This window comes from Amphiura filiformis, chromosome 1 (genome assembly GCF_039555335.1).
Source record: "Amphiura filiformis chromosome 1, Afil_fr2py, whole genome shotgun sequence".
NCBI classification, from domain to species: domain Eukaryota; kingdom Metazoa; phylum Echinodermata; class Ophiuroidea; order Amphilepidida; family Amphiuridae; genus Amphiura; species Amphiura filiformis.
In genome coordinates, this window is record NC_092628.1 from 68,964,443 (window position 1) to 68,987,180 (window position 22,738).

The 22,738-nt window shown below is 34.5% G+C and overlaps 1 protein-coding gene across 1 annotated transcript in view; it reads left to right on the forward strand.

Moving 5' to 3' along the window:
- LOC140152073 (myoferlin-like) overlaps nt 1-22,738 on the forward strand; it is a 177,085-nt gene that overhangs the window by 37,711 nt on the left and 116,636 nt on the right. The window contains 8 exon segments of the mRNA XM_072174374.1: nt 2,120-2,183; nt 5,484-5,625; nt 5,960-6,155; nt 10,539-10,601; nt 13,583-13,780; nt 19,552-19,589; nt 20,071-20,153; nt 21,105-21,211. Of these exon segments, the coding sequence (XP_072030475.1) occupies nt 2,120-2,183; nt 5,484-5,625; nt 5,960-6,155; nt 10,539-10,601; nt 13,583-13,780; nt 19,552-19,589; nt 20,071-20,153; nt 21,105-21,211 (891 nt within the window).

A 22,738-nucleotide genomic window follows, 5' to 3' on the forward strand; every position in this document is an offset into this window, starting at 1 on the left:
AAATTCGCGATAAAATACACATTTTAAGGCAAATTATTAAAAATTGATATTTTTGAAATTTAACAGTCCTCAAAGTAAATTGTATAAATCTAACGATATGCAGTAAATAGTAGGAAGTTGGGTTGAACAGCCGTCAATCATACACTGCAAAAACAAGTGTTTATATTTAAACACCATATTGTGTTTATCAGAGCAACACTTAATAAACACATAATTCATGTTAATGGTCTAACACTAATGTTCATAAATTAACACTTGGTGTTATATTACAAACACTAATGTTTGTAATATAACACCAAGTGTTAATTTATGAACATTAGTGTTAGAAAAATTAACATTAGTGTTAGACCATTAACATGAATTATGTATTTATTAAATGTTGCTCTGATAAACACAATATGGTGTTTAAATATAAACACTTGTTTTTGCAGTGTATGAAAATTGTGACCTTCATTATTAAAGATTATAGATTTTTTCCTCAAAACACTAAAAAATGTAGGTCTTTTTGGAAACAAATGTTTAAGTTCTATATGAAAGGTCAAATTTTCAATTGAGTCGGCTTTTCATCCCAGCTACATAGGCCTATAGTTTAATTACATATCATTAGATTTATAAAGTTTACTTCGAGGACTGTTACATTTGGAAAAATATAAAAATATGAAATTTTAATAATTTGTATTATATCGCTGAATTTCACAAAATCAAAATTATTATTATTATTAGATATAGGGACAATCCTCGTATTCAGCATGCAATTCGATATGTCTGATGTGCTCTCAGGTCCCATGACAATACTGTGCAAATGTTGCTATCCGCTTCCTCAATTTATTGTATTAGTGAAAATCATTTTCTTCTTGTTTTTCGTATCATTGTTTTGCATGAATGAAGTGATGATAACAATACCGCACTTTTCGCAAATACTTGCTTTTCAAAAGTGCAATTGATATTAACACTACATTAAGTAAATGCCAGTACTTTTTCCCTGAAAAGTATTTGCTTTTCAGAGAAAAGAGAAAGCGTTCTGAATGGCGTGTTATTGTGATCATCGCTCCATTCGTGGAAAATAATGGAGCGGTAAAACAATAGCGCGACGTCATAGGTGTGTATTAAGATCAAATATTTCATGGAAGGACTTGTACAAACATCCAGGTAACCAGTGGTTCTGAAAATGATCCTAAACAAGACCAGAGAGTGGAAGCAGACAAAATGGATCCCCTATTTGAGACCATACAGTATGATATATTCTATCTATATATTTCACATGGATACCCTTCAGAAAATGTAATTCAAAGTCTCCTAGTAGGGGATGGGGGATTTATGAAACGGGATGTTACCGATTAGTTAAATCACACAGTCTGCACTTTATACTTGCAGGCCTACATCAAAACAACAGTCAACAGAGTTTAATCTGTACCATACTTAATCTGTAATAAATCTTCTTTATAACAAACCAATCAAAATAATTAAAGCCACTGTCCTGCTTGTTATGGGCCTGTGAAATTCTCCACCTCCATAATGCAAAATGCTATATTCTTCTTGATATACTACCCTAGCAAACGGACAAGTTTTGAGAGGGGATGAAGGTGAGAAAGAGGGAACTTTTTTAAAGTGAAAAAAAAAAATAACAACACTGTAGTGTAAATTATTTAAAATGACAGATATGATTTACAGTTATGCTATTTTACCATTTTCGATAAACAAAATTTATATGAAAATCACCTCCAAAAAAGAATTTTTGCCTCAAAAAGTGGGGCGGCCAAGGAGGCCATGTATGACCCTTGTATGTTATTTTGAAAGTCACAGTGATAGCCAGACACCTATTATTCATGTATGCATGTACATGCAGTATGCTAAATATAGTGTGCTTTGAATAGGTGACAGCACTTTAAAGGGAAGTCTTATTTGCTTTGGAGAGTGGAAACTGATAAGTGCATTATTCGTTCAGGAAATTCCTATAGACAATCAAGAATAAGTCACTGCAAATCAAGACTCTGAAAAGGGTAACTTTTTAAGCAAATGTCAAAAATGACAGTCTTATATCAGTATCCATGCTGCTAATCAAGAATTGTATTCATTTTTATTTTGTTTGTTTGTTTGTTTGTTTGTTTGCATGTTGTAGGGCCAAGTGAGTTTGCAGATTATGTACAAACCTCCACCTGGTGCAGAAGGGGCCATCACAAAACGTAAGTGGGGAAATATGATGAAATTTACGGTGTAATTGTTTGTTACTAGCCTTTCAACAAGGCTCTGCCTGGAGCACCGTAGTGGGAGCGCCATCTATATTATTCTACTGAAGCACCTTCGGCGCTCGCTAGGATCGTGAGGTCTTTGACAAAGACTACTAACAAGCACTACGAAGCATGCCTCTTCACACCTAACAAATACTTACTAGCGTTGTGTTGGAGATACTTACTATTATTTCCTCTTAATGAACATAAAGAAACAAAATATGTTAGATTTAAAATTCTACCAAATATTGACCGGGGTTCGAACCAGCAACCTATGGATCCATAGTCCAAACGCTATACCACTGTGCTACAAGTCGTTCTGCCAGAAACTCGTCTATTTATGATACTTATTGTTTTAGAGACTGACCGATCAGATCGGGAGCTTCCTAATCGGGCCGATTATTAGCTTATCGGTAGTGATCTGCATCGGCCGATTTTTCCTTCATCCGCCGATGTAATGCACCGATCACCCAATATCATGAAAGTAATTGTTGAAGCTTAACAAGTATTCATTTATTGGTATATTTCTTTCTTTAAATCAAGCGAAATTTAGCAAAAGAACAAGCTTTGTAGGCGATAAACATATATAAAATCATACCATGATTCAGGCACGCAGCTGAGATAATCAGGTAATTCCCGGCATGCATATGTACAATTGTAGTAGTTCTTACTTCCGGGTTACACATGTGCGTGTCAGATTGGAGAGACCTACGGGCCGTGTGCAAAACTCAACACTTCCGGGTTACACACGTGCGTGTCAGATTGGAGAGAGCTACGGGCCGCGTGCAAAACTCAACACTTCCGGGTTACACACGTGCGTGTCAGCTACGGGCCGTGTGCAAAACTCAATACTGACTTGAACGTAAACACAATATTAAAATGGTGCGATCGAATGATTCGACGGACTCGGATATCAGGGGGAAAAGGTAAATTGAACTTAGAATAATCATGGGCAAATTAAATAATTGTAAATGAGCACGGGAGTGTAGTTTTGTGCTCAGAGCATACATAATTATGGTAATACTTTGCGTACAAGTACCCTTTCAACATACAGGTGAAATTTACTCATGGCGATGGCAGCCATTGTTTACAATTGGGGAATTGGTAATCGGTGATCGGTGATCGAATCGGCAGATCAAAGAGGGAATTGATCGGCCAATCGGCCGATTCAGATAGGGACCTGATCGGTCAGACACTAGTTTTAGGAATACATTTTGTAAAGCGCATACACGATATACTTTTACTAGTTTATTACCAATGAATGTAGGCCTATACTCTGATCAATAATGAACCCTAACCCTAATAGGCTGAATAGGTACCTGATCATCGCTAGCTACCTTACAGCGCAGAAACAGACTGTGCATATTTCATTAGGCAAAATAGGTACCTAATCGGCGCTTCAGCGTTTAATCCCAAAATACCTATCGATTGCTCTGAAGCTTGCTTAAGTGTGACAACGGGGTGATCCTTGGGAGCTTTTTAAGTGTGCCTATAACTCAAAAATGCTAATCCATCAGTACACAGCTTTAACCCCAATGTGCTTGTACACACATAGAATAATATTTGGGTCTGTGGGGTAAAAAAACTCATACTCTCTAACTTGAGGTCAACTTTATGCCATATATGAATGGAGTCTATTGAACTATGCCATAGGAGATGAGATAATTATGGTGTATCACTAACTCCTAGGGATGAATAACTCCAGAAGTCCTTCCTCTTTTGTCTGCAATTCCTAGTATTATACAATTATGCAGTTATTCACTTTTTTGTTATGCAAAATGGACTTGTCTATTCAACCATGCATAGGCCTGCTGTGGGCCTACACAGTGATTCTCAAACTGATGGCCATTAATTGATGGTGTATCATAGTACTCAATAGATAATACTGCTAGTCTGTACATGTAGGATACACCCATCTTCTCTGGATATACCATATCTCTTTACTTCCATGGATACACATACAGATGTAGATTTGACAGGTATATTTAAATGATGCAATGTTTTTATTTCTTTTTAGCCTGTTTTGAGCAATTTTTGCTATATTTTCTGTACTTTTCCCTTTTTTTTCTCAGAATTTTCCTTTTTTTTTCATTGAAATGTATTATCATGCCTGCAGTTTATATATTTCCAATTGATGCAATCATCTTTAAATTTGAGGACATATTGTGGTCAATATTATATATTTTGTATACAATTATTGACAGAAAACACAGAGAAACTTATTATGAGCACATAAATGGATCATTTCTAGGCAAAGCCACCTAAATCAACTGACTTTTGGAATGGTGGAACAGTTCAAACTTACTAGATTTAAAGCTAATGGTCTTGTTAACATGAACTGTAATTTTAATATAAAACTTATGTGCGTGGAAAAATGCAACATGATGTGATGTATCACAACCGCTGATATGGTTGGCACTCATTACAAGGATAATTGAGAAATCAATGATGTCTGAAAATCATGGCTATACTTAGTAAGCTATGATATATGCAAGGCTCATTGCATATCTTGTATTAAGTCTGAAAAGCATGCTCACATAATATGTGAATTAAAGTCTTGCATACAGTGTTACTTTTTAAAGCAGATTCCTAGAATCCAGGTTAAAAGTAGTTAGAATACTTATGTAAAAATAGACTGTTTTAAACCGTATTTCTGTTGTACATGATATACTACAATTTTACTTTCTTTGGTGTGAATTCTGAACCCTTTTCTAATACTACAACCCTCCCCCTGCCCCACCAATCCATATGGGATGTCTCTGCGGTGCATGGCCAAAACAAATAAAGTACCAACAATAAATGGGGGAGTGGGTATATTTTAAGTACCCATGTCAAAGTTTCCAAAAATTTTGTCGTGGATTGTGGGTCCTTATTTTTTATTACTTCCATGGTATGTGCTGTGCACCGAGCATAAACGCAGAAGTGATAAACAGTCGTGCTGATTGGCTGATCAACGGTCTTGACAACAAGACAGTTGATCCATTGCTCGTTGGCGCGTAGAAGGGAGAGGAGACCTTGCCACTTCTACACGATCGCCAGCATGTGCCATGCAAACATTATTGTGTTGTAATTCATTATGTTGGTCATAATTATTTGTTGTGCAGATGTTTGTGAAAATAAACAATCATACAGGCTGACTAAACTTATATTTAAAAACAAATGATGATAGAGGCGTAATGCACAATTTTATTGAGTATAGTAGTTTATTAGTGCTCTCTGTCTGATTTGGTATTATTTCTTTTTGCATACTTCCAGAATCCGCTGGTGTTGAAGGATCAGCACCAGGTGATGGAGGTGATGAAGATGATGAGGATGGGGAAGGAGGAGGAGGAGGAGTTGATATTGAAGCAGGGGATGAAGGAGATGAAGGAGCACCAGGTGCTGGGGGAGGAGGAGGGTAAGTAGCAGGGTTAGGTGGAGGGTGAAGTCATGAAAGAGGGGGAAATAATGGATGAAGCAGGAAGACCGCATAGTGCCAAATAAGGAAATGGAATTTAACCAGTGGAGTAAAAAGTAAGGAGGTTTACAATTAACGAGTGATGCTGGACTTAAATGGAAGAATGGGATAAATATTATTGCAGAATAACAGAATGTGAGTAGAATGGCGCTCGGGTACAGTTATGGTCTGTAGTAAATTTGCAACAAGTTGTAGATTTATTGCAAAATTAATTTCACAGCAGGGGTACCGAGATATTTTAATATAACCTAGTTATATCGAAATTCATCACCAGTTCCTTCAAGAAGAAGAAGAGAAAGAATCGTGCCAACCTTTCCAAGAAGCCTCAAGATTTCCAGGTGCGCATCAAAGTTTGGGAAGGTCGTCAATTGGCTGGAGGCAATATTCATCCAGTGTGCAAAGTCACTGTGGAAAAACAGACCAAGATGACCAGAGTCAAGAAGTCTACCAACAGACCATACTTTGATGAGGTCAGTGACATTCATTACATTCTTTAACATTTTTTCTGAATCTTGATTCTTATAACAACCTGCATGATTGGTTCCGAACCATAATGAATGAAATGAGAGATGTGGGGGTTTACAGGTACACATGAAAATATGAAGATTTCATAATAATAGGAAGGGCTAATATGAATAATCTAATTCCATTAGGCTAAGGTTGGTTTTAGCTACAGGCTAAAAAACCATTGCCTTATGAGTTGCAATGATATTTATGTTTCTTATGATAATTATAAATTTGTAACTTTCTAAAAAGCTTAAGTAATTTCAGAGCACTTCCTGAAAAAAGTGCTGTTTTAAAATAGTGTCCAAGTTATTGACCACATTAGAGGAATTTCCTTTATGCATACTACTCATCCGTGATCTACTGAGCTTCTGTAATTACTTGTAAACAGCTTGCCTGCCAACGTCTGGACACTGTCATTGCTTGTTACAAGTTACAAATATCTCAAGTCTTATGATATGTCTGCTTAAGATAATATTTAATCATAAAGTTGATTTTAAAAAAAAATTAAAGTGGTAAGACACAAAGATGTTTTTTTCCAGTAATAATTTTTTGTGACTAGGCTGTTCTGAACAGTTTGCCAATTTTGTTTTTGTATTTGTGTTTTTCTTTCTTGTTTTTAAATAAAATGATAAGATGCTGATGCACTCTGCTCTTGAAGGATGGCGCGCACCCTCACATAAATGTTCTGCAATACAGTAGATTATTAATAACATTAGTAGTAATTTAAACTCGCAAATGGCATGATTTTGAATAGAAAAATTAGTCCAAGACCACCTTGGGCATTGTATTTACAGTGATTACACACAAAAAACAGTATACGCTTATGGGTTATTAATCAATTATCATTTAAAGCATAGAAACTTTTTAATTTCATCAAACTCCCAAGTTCCAAACTCAGTATACTATTATAGTGGTCAGGGCCATGATTTATCATATGGATGAGTCAAATCACCAGGTAGATGTGTGTTGACAGGGACTCTTGTTGCCAAGGTAACTTTGTTGCTAAGGGGTGTTGATTTGTTGTGGGAAGTTTCAACTAAGCATAGAAGGAAATGATTCATGGGCTATTACCAAAGATAAAGTTAGTGTTTTGTACACAGGTTAAAGAACATTCTTCAATCAATACAAAATTTGGAAAAAAAACCTCATTTAATAACCACTGAACCAATAATAGACATGTTTGTAGTTTACAAAAATATATCATAATGTAGATTTTTAAAAATGCAGGATTTTAAATTGTGGAATATTTTAAATATTATTTTATCAGTTGACTTCAAGAGTGAACACCTAAACACAGAGGGTTAACCAATGTGTAAGCCCTGTAGGAATATGGTCACAATGTTTGTGTTCTGCATTGCTGGGTTACAATATGTAGTTCATCAATTGACTTCTCATTTTGTTCCCTTTGAAATTTGAAAAATGCTGATATCAAATTTCCAAAATGAATAGTGTGACAATTGAGGAAAACTATTTGACATTAATATCAAGTGTAGTTTATATCAGGATGTATTTGGTATATAATTTTAACACTTAAATTCTCTATTTACTGGGATTCTAGGTTTGCACAAGTTGGTCAAAATGTCTTGAAAACTAAATATATCATACTTCATATCCTTTGATTGAAACTACAAGCATAAAATTTAACTGCAATGAACAAAAATTTATGTCACCTATATAATATGAACTTGTAATCTTGCATGCTACAAGTATATTATCATGAATATCATGTCAAATATTGTGCGGTGCCTGCTTAAGTCATTAATAATTGATGATCCGTTTTAATTAAACCAGAAGAATTTCAACATGATTACTTAGCTGGAAATTTGATTACAAACCAGAAAAAGAATTCATAATTTGTCCCACAATGCTCCCTGGTTCTAATTTCAGTAAATTGCATGCTGTGTTATTTGAGGCAATGGGTTGATGTAACTAATCTGGTTTTTTTTTAATGTGAGTAATTTATTAAATAGAGAAATTCTAAAAGAAAATAAGTTGCTGGCAATTAAGGATGAAACCAGATAGTAACTCTTTACTCCTAAGTGGGGATAGGGTATTTAAATCGAAGTGGGTCCTGGGAGATACATTCAAGTAAATACATGTTTCGCTTTAATGATGATATTTTATATAAATTTCGCTGCGAGTTATAATAGGAGGAAACTTGAAAAGTGATCCTGCCTGAGAATTGAATCCAGGACCTCAGGTTTAGGAATTAGAAAATTCAAACCTATAAGCGGGTTGAGTGACCACTTATTCATGTATTTGAATTTCCAGTCTAGGAGATAGGGTTGAGTGACTGCATATAGGTTGAATTTCCAGTCTGCCTAATCATAAAGCTCCAGTGGCCAAGTGGTTTAGGTCCTGGGTTCAATTCCCAGGCAGGATCACTTTTCCTGTTTCCCCCATTAAAATAATTGCTCTACGGCGAAAAATCCTGTTTTTCAAACTGCCCTTCATGATAAATTTTTACTCATATTATAATGGCAAAATCACGACACTAACTAAGTACATGTTTAGCATGCTGTGGGAGAAATCTGACTTTCTAAACATTTACCACTTAAAATGCATCTTGATCTCTAAAAAAAAGAAGTGAAAATATTTAATCTAATAGGAAATATTGACATCAGCTTTTATTTATACAATAGAGAACAATGATAAAGTCTCACAAAGAGTATCCTGTAGGCCAGGGGCCTGTAGGCTGTCACATGTGCAATGCATTATGGGATGCCATTCAATTAATCTCTGTTTGTAATGTATAGAGTCAGGAGGATTTCATTCTATTTAGCCTTATTAACACCTCACTTTATATAATGTTGCATATCAAGTGTAGGATGAAACTATGCATATCATGTCAAGTACAAGGATGAAACTAATGTAAAAACCAGATGTGTAAGAATGAAATTGTGCATTACCAAAGTCAACTTCTGTTACAAGTATTATCTTGTGGATCCATATTAAGGGTGGGATATGGTCAAGTGAACAGGAGATTAAGAGGCTGAAATTGGCTGTTTGTTGCCTGAAATAGACTGATTTAAAGTGATTTTGCACAATCTTGCGATAACAGGCGACTCACACCCACTGAGCTTCCAGGAGATCTGCTAGTGATCAAGAACCACTGAACTAATACTGACGTGAATTTAAGATGGTGATGAGAATGTCATAACACTTGGTACATGGGGTAAAAAGTGCATTGGTATAGCATTTTGATATCTTTGAAAACATGTCCAGTAGCACTTTATAATAGTGGATCAATCGCCATTCTCGGTATAAAAATAGTACAATATTACTCATTAGGCCCAACAAGCAGGTTTGCCTCATAGTTTTTAAAATATGTATTTTTTTTTGTCCGAAAAGCATGAAGGAACAGCAAAACAAAATGGCTCAAAAATGCAATAAAAAAGGGGGGAAATCCAATGCCTTTTATTGACTTTAAAAAGGTTGTTAAAAGACACTTTTTTGCCTCAAACTTTATTAATATCAAACCAGTGGAAAGTTGAATCTGAACTCTTAATTAGTAGGTGCAATGTCCGTATTGTGAGTCACCTGGTTGCATATGAGTTACTAGAAAGTACAACCATATAGGTTGGACATAGTTGACTACACAATGCTTTGTAATCAAGTACCTGATGATATAAGGATACACATCACATACCACCTGCCTAATTACTTGGCTAGTAATATAGAAATGCCCTGTCAAGTTAACGTCACTATCAAAAATGAAAGGGAAAATGAAAAAAAAAGGAATGATGATAAATCAAATGATAAAATGTATCATTTTTCAGCTCTTGTTGCAAGTATTCAATAAATATGGGTAACAGTATCGACTTAATATGTAACATTATAAGCCTATTCATGTAAGGAAATAGTAATATCACAAACCTGTCCTGTGTTTCAGGCTTGTCAGATGGTTAACATGCTGAAATGTTGAATCATTAATACATAAGTCCACAAGATCTAAGTCCCCTAAGATATTTTGGTATAATCCAAAAATTACTTGATGAATTCTGTTATTTTAAAGTTTGACAGACTGATTACATATTAATCAAGTGAGTGCTTGTTTTTGCTACCATTCACTGAGAAAGATAGCCATTTATTAAATTTCCAGCCAAAAATAGCATTTTTATTCTTTTGATATGCATCGATTTGTGTTGGACAACTTTTTCACTTTGAGTACATTAATCAAATAGAAACATTAATAAGTTACGATAAAAACATTAATTAAGTTGCTTTTGGATTATACCAAAATGTATTGGAGGACTTACATGTAGTGAGCTCTGTACAATAAAAGTCTTCACAAATTGCCAATTTAAGTCACATTTAAAAAAAAAAAATTTTGTTTCTATCATCAGGTGTTCTTCTTCAACTTCAACAAGAGTCCAGCAGAGTTGTTTGACGAAGTCATCAATTTTCAGGTTAGTAGTTTAGATTGAAATAGTAAGGCAAGAGAAGACTTTATTAGGTCATGAACTACTAATGAACTTGATTATATCCGGAACTCCCTGCGTTAATAACCATAATAACCAGCTCCCTGTTTTTCAGTGTATATATCTGCTATGGTTATAATGACATATCATCTGCAGTGAAGAAAAACTGTATGTAATTAAAACAATGTTTGAACATGGACATACTTATTATTATGTCCATGGTCTGAAAGAACAATAAATAAAAAAAACAAGTAAGCAAACTAACAAAAAAATATCAGGATTATATTCTTGAAATCATAATTATATCATTTTAAATGGAAATTTTAAAATAAGAAATTGCTTTTTCTTTGCAACATTTTGACTGATTCCTTTCCCCAGCCTAGAAAATGTAGAACGCCCTGGTTTAAAATAGCAGGACTACAATCCTGAATAGCTCTATATTATTTTGCAAAATAATTTGCATAATTTGACTACTCTCAATGACTGTGCAAAGACACAATATTATATAGATACAGAGTCATAAAATTATTTAGGGTTTGTTGGACTGACAAGCTGTGCACAAATGCAAATTTATGGAAGGCCTTTTAGTATTTAGTTCAATCACAGCACATGTGTAACAGTATTATTGCATGAGATATTTCACAAATATTTTCATTGATTGCCAAATTTGAAGTGTACTCAACTTTGATTTGCTTCATATTATATACAATAATGTGAAGATTTCAGTAACATTGATATTAGTTGAGGCTTATCATGAATATGTGAAAATATTGTAAGATGAAAATTATAACAAATCTGTGATAGGATTGAAATGATCAGTGTTCGAAATTTTGGTTGTCCGGTGCCCGGGACAACTAAAAAAGTCGCCGGGCAACCAAAAATACTGATTCGGTTGTCCGCCGGACAACCATAAATCTAGCCAAAAGTCACATTTGTAGGCCTGCGGACAACCAAAAACTTAGACGGACAACCAGAAATTGTAATCTGGTTGTCCGTCGGACAACCATTTATTTTTCTTAAATTCGAACACTGGAAATGATGTGCATTCAGTTGCTTTAGACACAGGCTGTATATTTTGTATTTAACTGGGCCATACCCTGGATCTAAAATCTCAGTTCTTTCCTTCCTTCCTTCCTTCCTTCCTTCCTTCCTTCCTTTCTTTCTTTCTTTCTTTCTTTCTTTCTTTCTTTCTTTCTTTCTTTCTTTCTTTCTTTCTTTCTTTCTTTCTTTCTTTCTTTCTTTCTTTCTTTCTTTCTTTCTTTCTTTCTCTCTCTTTCTTTTCTTTCTTTTCTTTCTTTCCTTCCTTCTTTGCTTTCTTTCTTTCATTTTTTACTTTACTTTATTTTCTTTCTTTTATATTTTCTTTCCTTTCTTTCCAAATTTTAATCTAACAAAAATGTTAATGGCTTGTATTATAGATATGACATTATTGTCATTATTATTGTACTAATATCATCATCATTTATTCATTGTATGAAAAGGCAACCATGTGTGCCTCTGCACATGTTCAATTTATGTACTCAACAGATTCCACAATACACATTAATCAAATCATAACACATAGAAACAAAGTACTGGTATAAACAATATGCTTTCAGATGGTCGAACACTGTGAATCAGACAAAATGAGTTTCCCTTAAGTATTGGGCTATTCCGTTTAAAATTCACACTACCCCTGTGGAACATTTAGCTAAGTCTGCTACAGAGGGAGTATCAATTTTGAATAGAATAGACAATTGGGTAACTTCCATTTGTAATACTCACTCCAGTTGTGGAAGATATAGATAAGGCCATAATACAGGAGGAGTATGGGTTTCAAAATTAATACCTCTGACCAATTACATTTGAAAAACATACTCCCCTGCAGTGTTTACTCAGAGGCTGTATGTCTCAATTTTGGCCCAGTGAAAATTATTTTTGGCCCACACAAATTTGCAATGCTGTATTACAATTAGTCAATTTGGGGAATTACCGAGCCAAAATTTGGCCAATTTGGGAAGATAATGTCTCATTTGGCGCACCCAATTTCCAGAGAGAGTAAACACTGCTCCCCTGTGGAAGATATTTCCAAAATCTTCCACTGGGGTAGTGTGGATTTCAACTGAAATAGCCCAATCACTACTGTGACAAGACTGATTGATCAATAAAGATATAAACCTCCAATTAATCAAGCAAATGTAATGAATGAGTGTAATTTTCCCATGATAAACAATGCCCATTGTTTTCCTTCCCTGCTTGATACATGTAATGGTTTGACACCTTTTCTGTAGTGACCATGTAACATTCTGTTACTTCTTTAATTTCAAGATTAATAAGGTCAATTAAACATGAATAGGGTTTACAATACAAACTCATTGTATTTTCTCATGGAAAGTGATTCAGTTTTTGTTATATGCTAAACATTGATTGTTGGTATTTAGAGCACCATATGCAAATTCCACAAAGGAATTTCTATTTAAACATTGAAAATAAATGTGTGTTTTTGCTTTTGAGGATGTGAACACGTAGATGATAATAAAAGCAAAATGTTGTATGTTGATGGTTACTATGATTAAGATATTAAAGGTTATTAATTAATATAAACAAAATATTGATTAAGTACTATTTGATGTAATGAAATATGATTTAATTTTAGGTGTATGGTAAAATACAAGGAACTATATGAATGTAGAAATGAAAAGTTTTGCGTTGAAATTGATGACCGCTTTTTGCAGAAATGTAGTCAAATGAAACATGCATTGTATGCGAATGAATGCATCACGGATAAATGATAGAAAGGAAGGAATAAATGAATGGACAAATTTATTAGTATTATAAACAAATGAAGTTCGACTATTATATTCCATTAGATCATGAAAATATTATGTAAATGCTTCTATAATTCCATGCTGCATACTATGCATATTTAATTCTTAATTGGGGATAATTTGGAAATGTTTTATTTTTTTTACCAATTTTAAACCCTGTAGGTATTCAATTCTCGCAAGCTCCGTAGTGATGCCCTCATTGGTGGATTCCACCTGGATGTTGGTACAGTATATGAAGAGGATAGCCATGTGTTCCACAACAAGTGGCTACTCCTGACCAGTCCAGAAGATCCTGCAGCAGGAGCTATGGGATACTTACAAGTCAGCATGAGTGTCATTGGCACAGGAGACGATGCACCAGTAGGTTTATATGTTTATTTGTAGCACCTAAAACATGATTCCTAATATTGAACCTCATTTTTGCTTCAAACCATGGGGTCTGGTCAGCCTATGTCACTGAAATATCCAGAGGATGGAGATTCATTGGTCTGGGGAGAAAAACAAAACAAGTGGTATTGAATTAACTGTGATATTTCTGTCTGAGAACGCACCTTTATATTTTAAACTATAAATGTACCAATTTATGGATTTGCAGGGACTTTTCCCCCCAGGATGATGACCAGTTTGATGGCAAAAATTGCACAGAGAATCAAGCATCATATGGGGCTTAATCTTGGATATGCCCCTGGTCATTCTTGAGAAATGAAAAAAAAAAATTGGTCTGCTCATATGTTGGGTATCAAGATCTCGGTTGATAGTGCATACTACATCTCAAACCAACAGTTATTTTATGATTGTTTACATAGGGTTTACAAGTCAATCTATAATCACATGTTTATTTTCAGATGCATACATACTGATAATCAAATTGGAAACAGACATCTAAAGATGTTTGCTAGTCCAGCCTTTGCTTGTCTGAGGGCATTCCAATAATATCCATGAAGGATGTTCTGGCCTTTGCTCTGCTCAATAAGAATATTAAACAATGACACATATAATAAGCCTATTCACTGTATAATTTAGTGTTTGGTGGCACAGCTGAAGCATATACTTAATGATTTAAAATGTAGCTAGATTTTTGATAGAAATTGATTGCATAAATCATGGCAGGGCTTCAATCATTAAGAATTTGGTTTATGTCTTGTAATTTAACATTATTAAATTACTACTAATAGTGTGATCCGTATCTCATGAAATGCAAGACCTTAGTGATATATTAGTGAATTTCTGGGAACTGCTTGCTTTTCATAATGCTGATGATAATTTTGAGAACCACGCCCATATCTCAAACCACTGTCTGGATCAATGTCACCTTTAATCAAATTATATATTGTAGGTTGAGTTTGTTTAGTATTCTTATTGGTACTAGGTTGAGTAAACATGAGATTCATACAATGTGGTCATCATAAACAAACTAACTAACTGACTTTCAATATTGACAGTTTCAATATGTAGACAATTGAGGTTGTTAATCTCTGAGCAAGAAGATACCATGTTTAGTGTGTTATGTATAGAGTTGGGTTTCATAGGAGTTAAAACAATATGAATATCAATCATGGATTCATGCTATGTTGTCTTGAGCCAAATTCAAATATATTTGAAGAGATCAAATGCCTATTATTACTTGCCATGGTTGCTGAAGCTCTATATAGATTGGAAGTAGTTCTGATGGAATCATTTTTTAGAGTCAATCTCCTCTCTTTTATTGAGAGTAAAACATGCTTAATTAGTAATTTGTTAGAAACATGCAGTGACAATTATCTGCTTATTGTTTATTTATTTTAAAGTGAAATCTGTTAGAATTGAATGCATAGGATAGAGGGAGATTATATGTACTAATTTATGACACTTTGGCATATATACAAAAAAGAATAGGCCCTAAGTGTGCAAAAACAGGATTATTTGAAGTGGAATGCAGACACATTCAGAGCTGAAATGTGAAATTCACATTATCATTGTGGAAGTTTTGAATTATTTTGCAGGATTGCAAAAATGAATGTAAACTGGGGATTAGAGCATGCTGAACTTTGCGTGTTGTAGAAATGATAGAGAAGTGGGAACCTATGCAGTTGCTTTATAGTTTGCCTATTATAGTTACTAGGTCTAAAGCATGTTATTTTGTCATCCCATGATGTTGCCCATTCCCTCATTTTAAGCCCAATCGCCTACTCCCAAGAGATTTGATTGAACAAGGCAATATTACAGAGCAGGGTATGTATGATTTGTCTGGATTTTCCAGATTTTCTGGATTTTTGTGGCCAAATTTCTACAATTTTATTGATTTGCAGCCCATTTGAGGGTATTTTGCCCAATTTCACACTGTTTTTCTGGATTCGTTTTACTATTTTCTGGATATTTCACAAGCTTTGAATGACAGATTTTGAATTGCTGCTGTTTTATGTTCAGACAGCACACACTTTACAAATTTGTTCAACATTGTAATCAAAATCTTCCATGGATAAACATTTAGGGTTTTATTGAGCACTTCCAACCTTTTTTCATCATCAAAAATTGAGAATGATTTAAAAACCTTTGGTTGACAAAAGCATTTTACTGTCTGAGTTTACAGTTTACACTTGGGTTCTCTAAGCAGTCAGTGAGTATGACAGGTTTCTGCATCCTGAATTCAAATGTTATTATTTGTTTCAGATATTTATTAATATTTTTACTGGTTTTGTGGTGATTTGGTAACTTTTTTTCTGGGCAAAACCTGAGTATTATAAATACTACATGATATATTGTTACATTTTACAGTTTATATGTTTCATGATGATGTATTTTTCAAGTTTTCCAAGTTCAACCAGTGCTGCTTTTCTTTTTAAAGCAGTGCCTCATCAGTTCAAGATTATTGCTATTGTTATCTCTATGCTTACTCTTTATTATTACAAAATGTTTCAATCTGTTATCATCATATATTTGCACAAAAAGATGCTGAAGATTGGCATACATTTGTGGTCTGACATATTTTTCCATTATTCCCTTATTCTTTCTTAGTGAAAACATGGCAACATCTTTAAAATATGATTATTTTAATATATGGGTTTATTACTTTATACTATGTGGAAGAGTGCACTAAGGGAACTTTTCCTGAATTCCAACTACCTTATTTTTATAAGTTGATTTCAAGACATCTTGGCGTAATATGAAATATCCTCTTCACCCTATCAACTCTCTTAGCTCTGTGTTGGGGTGTCGGGGTGTGTGTGTGGGTGTGGGGGGGGGTGTGTGGAGGGGTGGGGGGGGGGTGTGTGTGGAGGGGTGGTTGTTTGTGTGTGCAGTGGGGTGTGTGTGCTGACTGTGCTCACATATTTGTGCATGCACATGAGTGGAGTGTGTGGGTGTGTTTGACTGTTTTTGTTTATTTTTACTTTTAATCCATTTCATTTCTGATTTGTTTTTTGACATGTGGTTTCTCAAAACCAGGCTGTGAGTATTTAAGTTTAAGAATAATGATATATATTTGTTTCAGATATTAACTTAGACTTAGATTTTTGAACTTGGTTAAAGGTGATTTGGAACTTTTTTCTGGGCCTAAGACCAAACCCGAGTGTTATGTACTACATGCCATATTGTATTAAGAGTCTCTGTTTAATGGATTTCTCAATATGTTTCAAATGAAACCAGAGCTTCTTTTTTCTCCTGAACCAGTGCATCGTCAGTTCAACCATATATAGAGGTTATTATTAGCACTCTGCTAATTGTTACGAGTCGTACTTGACTCAAGGCCAAAATCACCTTTTACCCGAACTCACACGAATGCACAACACAAATACACTGTTTAATTATGCTAACAAAATCTAAGTCTTTAATTGAAAGCACATTATTATTGGTACAATATATGACAACAAATGCACATACACAATAATCAAATATAATCCCTCTTTATCTATTTAGTACTTAGCCAGCATTCTTCTTCTTGGTGATCATAAAGTTCTTGCAATGTTCTGGACGACTGATGTAATATATCCTTATTCACTTGTCCTGCGAAAATCAGCGAAGTCCTTTGTACACTCGCATTGATAAATCCTTGCGTATAAAATCCTCATACGAAAATGATGATGCTTCCTCCAATCTCCTTTGCGCTGCTATCTCCACAAATATATCTTCTTGCGCTGCTTTCTCCACAAATATATCTCCTTGCGCTGCTTTCTCCAAAAATGGTGTTTCTTTCACCAATCACTCTTTTCCAGGGAACAGGTTTCTTTAACACAGCTCCGCTGTTTTTTGACAGATGCGTGGCCTTCACAAACCCAGCAAACTCCAGCAATTTGACAGAAGAACTTTTAATCCTTTGATGAGGAAGAGCACTTTTGTGTGCTCGCTGTCTTCTTCGTTGCTGTATTAAAATTAGCTCAATTATTGGCTATATAAACTGGTTAAAATGTACTTCTTTTTTGAAGCACGAAGACCATCACACACATGTGGAGTTTCTCAATCTCCCACGGCATTCTGTAAAGTCCCAACAAAAGCCTCCAGCTTTTTATATCAGTACTCATGCAAAAACCCATCATCTATTAATAAACCATTACTTCAATCACATTTTCACAACATTGCTGCAATCTTGGGATTTCCCAATATTAATTATACACATTCACCTTTCACATTACATCACTTCCTGGGGGTTTCTGACTATGGTGCAATATTCTGAACTGGGGATTTCCAAGTTCCAAACATAGATCTGACTTTGTTTACAATAATTTGGGGGAATACCAAAATGACTTTCCACACCATTATCTTGCACGTACAAGGGGGTTTCCCATCTCATGAAATACTTTCAGCTTGTAAACAAAGTTAAATAATTAAATTAAATCAAATTACTCAGGGCACATCACATAATTCTGCGTCGCAAAGACATTTGTCACTAAATATTCATCTGCTGCATTATATATGCACAGAAAAGATGCTTCAAATCAGCATGAATGAAATAAATGTGCAGCAGGAAGTGCATTTGCAGATATATTCTCCATTACTCCCCAGTTCTTGCCCAAGTGAAAAACTTCGCAACATCTTTGAAATATGGACATTTTCTGAGGTTTAACACTTTATACTATGTAGAAGCGGACTTTACCTGAATCAACTACCGGTACCTTATTGATCTGATTTTTCATATTTTAATGCTTATCATTATTTGCTTTAATATGAAATATCCTCTTCAGTTCTCCTTGGTCTTTATGTGTGAGTGAGTGTTGGGAATGTTAGGTGTGTGGGGTGGGGGGGTGTGTGCATATTTCCTGTGAGTGGACTGTGGGTATGTTTTATTTTTCTTGAAAATTATCCTTATTTCACATTTATTTAACTACATTTGTTTTTATCTTAATTTACTTCATTTCTAATTTGGTTTGGGGATCATTTTATATATTTTATTTTAGTTTTCTATTTTATTTTAATTATTGTTCCATTTTATTTTAATTTGTACTGTGTGGGAGTGTATCACACATGTATGTGTAATATTTGTGTGTGTTGGGAGAGAAAGATACACACAACATAAGTATGTGGGGGTGAGTTTACTGATAGTTTACTTATGCTCCTACCCTTGCAATGTTTCAAGTTAGGTTTGGTAAGCCAGTATTAGTAAACTACCCCATAGTTCTAAAAGAAAAGTAGCCTGGTTAATATTGAATACCAGAAACAAAGTCCCTGCCTTTAAAGATGTAAAAATGTCAATTCATAGTTCAACCAGCAAAGCTGGCATATTGTCTACAATGATGTAAGTTAAGGTTATTAATTATTTTAAACTGTTGTGATTTGGTAGTTCACAGCATCTTACGAATGGTAGTTAGCTTTGGCAAAAACTGTATTGCTCAATTCATAACGAGTGTTTAGAAGAATTAAAATATCACAGATATACTTTTATATGTGCTGCGGTTCTTGAGTTACGTTGTAAAGAGGGCTGAAACAACAACACCTTTGTAAAACGTACATAACTCATTAACAACAATAAATTAAGCAAGTTTGCAAAGTATATGATTTGCAGAATGAACTTTTGCAAAACATCAAGGTGTTATTTTTCAATAATATATTGATCTAGATAATGAAAATTGATTTTTAGGTTGCTTCGACCAACAATACCTCGTCTACCCTTAACCAAGTTGTTATTTTTAACCATTTGTGTTTTATGATTTTGTTCACAGCAATTCAAGAAAGCAAGTGAAGGTGATGATATTGAATCGTAAGTTTGCATACAATTTTTGTGCATCACATTTAAATGCACATGGGGGATTCCCCCAGTCAGAACTCTTGCCCCCCCCCTCCAATAAAAACCCAAAATTATTAAAATTGCCACTTTTTGCGGCAATTTTGAGCAAAATTTGTTGATTCCCCCCCTGAAGTTCACTTTGCTCCCCAATGCCCCCCCACCAAAAAAAATTCCTGGCACCACTGTAAATGCATACATATAATGAATAGATATTGCATACACAAAGATAAAATGAGATATTAGTTGAAGAAATTATTTATTTCATTTTCTGCATAAGTGTTTCTTTTATATTAAATTGGACTCCATGTCCAAGTCAGTGTGATTTAAAAAAAAGAAAGAAAGAAAGTCTTTAACTAGCAACTCAAGATTACATCACAAATTGCAGTATACATTAAACCCATTAAATGTGTACAGTTATTAATGATTTCCTGAATTTCAATTATCCTCTCTATAGAAATCTACTACGTCCAGCCGGCATGCAGCTACGCAAAGGAATGTTTATTGTCAAGATCTTCAATGCAGAAGATATTCCACAGAGTAAGACACACACTCGAGCTGAATTTATACTTGATCACTTCTGCGGAAGAGCGAAATGTGCACATGCTCAGTGTGAAAAAAACGACACAATTTTTGCACACGGGCAATCGAGCGATTCACTTTCTGCAAAAGTGATGAAGTATGATTTCAGCTAATAACATAAGTGACCCAATAAGTACCCCCTATTAAGGTCCTCTCCTTACAAGCACTCCCTAATAAATAAGAACCCTCCTAGTTAATTACATGTGGGTGTATTGCACTATATATTTTGTAAGCCACCCACACAAATGGGACACCTGTTGATAAATAAGGTTTACCAATAATGTAGTTGTACATGATTTGGATTGATTTGCTATGATTACATGTTTTGTATTGTGGCAAACTATTCCTCCTCTTTTACAAATGTGTATTAGATATGTGAGCAAAATCAATTCAGATGATGCACAAAGAGTTTGTTTCCTTTACGAGGCACATATTTCATTCAATTGTACTGTATTTTTTTAAAAAGAAATCAAGACAAATGCCTAAGAATAATAAATATTGTTCTCATAGAGTGTGTTTACAAGTGAGATGAAATTAGTAAAACATAATTGGAAATCAATGTATTATAGCTTTCCTAACAGTTCTATTTTTACATTAACCTACTTTACAATTGTATTTGACAGTAATTTGTTGTCTAAAAAGCACAATTGTGAACAATAGCTCACAGACATAGAGGATCTGAAGCATATTTTATCATAAATCCAAACACGCACAAACATGTGCATCTAGCATCTTGGTTTGTGAAATCTCACATGAAACAAACATGTTATCTTTTCAGCCTTGATGTACAACATATCCCAGCTATTTGTTTTTGTTATAAAACTAGCAATTTTGTTAATATTGTTATGATTGATTGAATTTTTTTGATATATATATATATATAAATGTTGTTTGCTTGTAATCTTTCAGTGGACCCTGCATTCTTTGAAGGAGTCAAGAAGATTCTTGGTGTCGGTAGCGATGAAAAGAAGGAATTAGTAGATCCATACCTTGTATGCAAATTTGCTGGCAAGAAGGTTAGTACTTGTGATCATGAAGGTGAAGGATGGTTTTGGGGTCATGTACATATGGGTCAGGATAAACATTTCTTTAAGTCAATGCACACAATTTAATACTACGTGCACTAGAGCACACACTGAGTCACTGACGCCAATTTCTCTCTCGAGGAAGCCAAATGAACTATAGCATATATGGACTTGCGGTATTCATTGTAAGTGCTGGTTAACAAATTTAGTGTAAATTTTGATTGATGACCCCTGACAGGCCACAGGAGTAGTGGATCAACCCTGTCAGTCCCTTCCCATTCACATGTACAAGCTACCACACATGGTTAAGTATTGGACTTCAATGTCAATGTGCCAAGAGATAATTCAGGACATATCACTTGAGCTCATATCATGTATTGTCTAACTATATTGTTAATGATTTAAAGAAATATTGTTAATTGGCTAAGAAAAGAAGAAGGGAAAAATTATTGTTCACTCTTTCTTGTCTTGGATAGCTACTATATCTGTCTGTACTGGGTTGACCTCGGAAAGAAAATGTGTTAAGTTGATTCTTCTTGCATGAGTTATCATTGTGTACTCATGTGCCATGTCATGCAAACTATCCTGTAGCGGTTAACTGAAGTGATTTCATTGACTATATTGCAACCAAGATATGTGATTTCAAGCAGAAAACCCAACAGCTTCATGTATCATATCCTTTAATCCATAATCCATTCCTTGGTGTCATATTACAGTTTCCTGAGACAGATAATTGCCAAATAACATCATAGTCTAGAAGTATAAATTAGGATGCATTTTGGCGTAAGTGTGGGAAAGTGCACTTTGAATAAGTCATAAGTATGTTTTGATGTGGTCAAATTATGAGAGGATACCCCTTATTGGTTTCAGGTATTTGGCTTGTGGTCTAGTTACATGTATACAAATGTGTTTGAAGTTGTCTTATTAAAGTAGTGGTAGTGGTTGTAATTTTTGACTCTGGTGCAAGAAGTCAAGGGTTAAATCGGTAGAGGAATTTATACCAAAGTTTTGAAGATTTTATATATTCATAATAACATCTGTACACAGTGTAATTCCAAACAGTGTAAGACACAATATTCTCATCTGTGCATGAATTGATAAACTTCCGGACCTCATTAAATGCAAAATGTATGTCATCTCCACTTGTCTTTGTTATGGGGTGTTAGTAAAGCCACAATTTCTCCGTGTTACAAACTTTAAAATTGGACAAATTGGACGATTCCGTGGTTTTCCGTTTTCCACTATAAAGCACTGAAAAGTTCAAACAAGCATGTTTTAAAAGTGTTTTGTCTTACCTTTTAGTTACTGTAGTATGGCCAGAATCTTGGATCGTAGGCCTAGAATTAATGCTAGAATGGATTGTTTAATGGTTGATTACTGCTAAATGAACACTTTTCTTTGTTTTATTTTGCAAATCAACACAAAAGTTAGACATTTTACACACTTTTACACTATTTTGTGGCATTTTCATATTTCTGTGAGCAAACCCCGATTTCCGTGAATTTTTCCGTTTTTCCG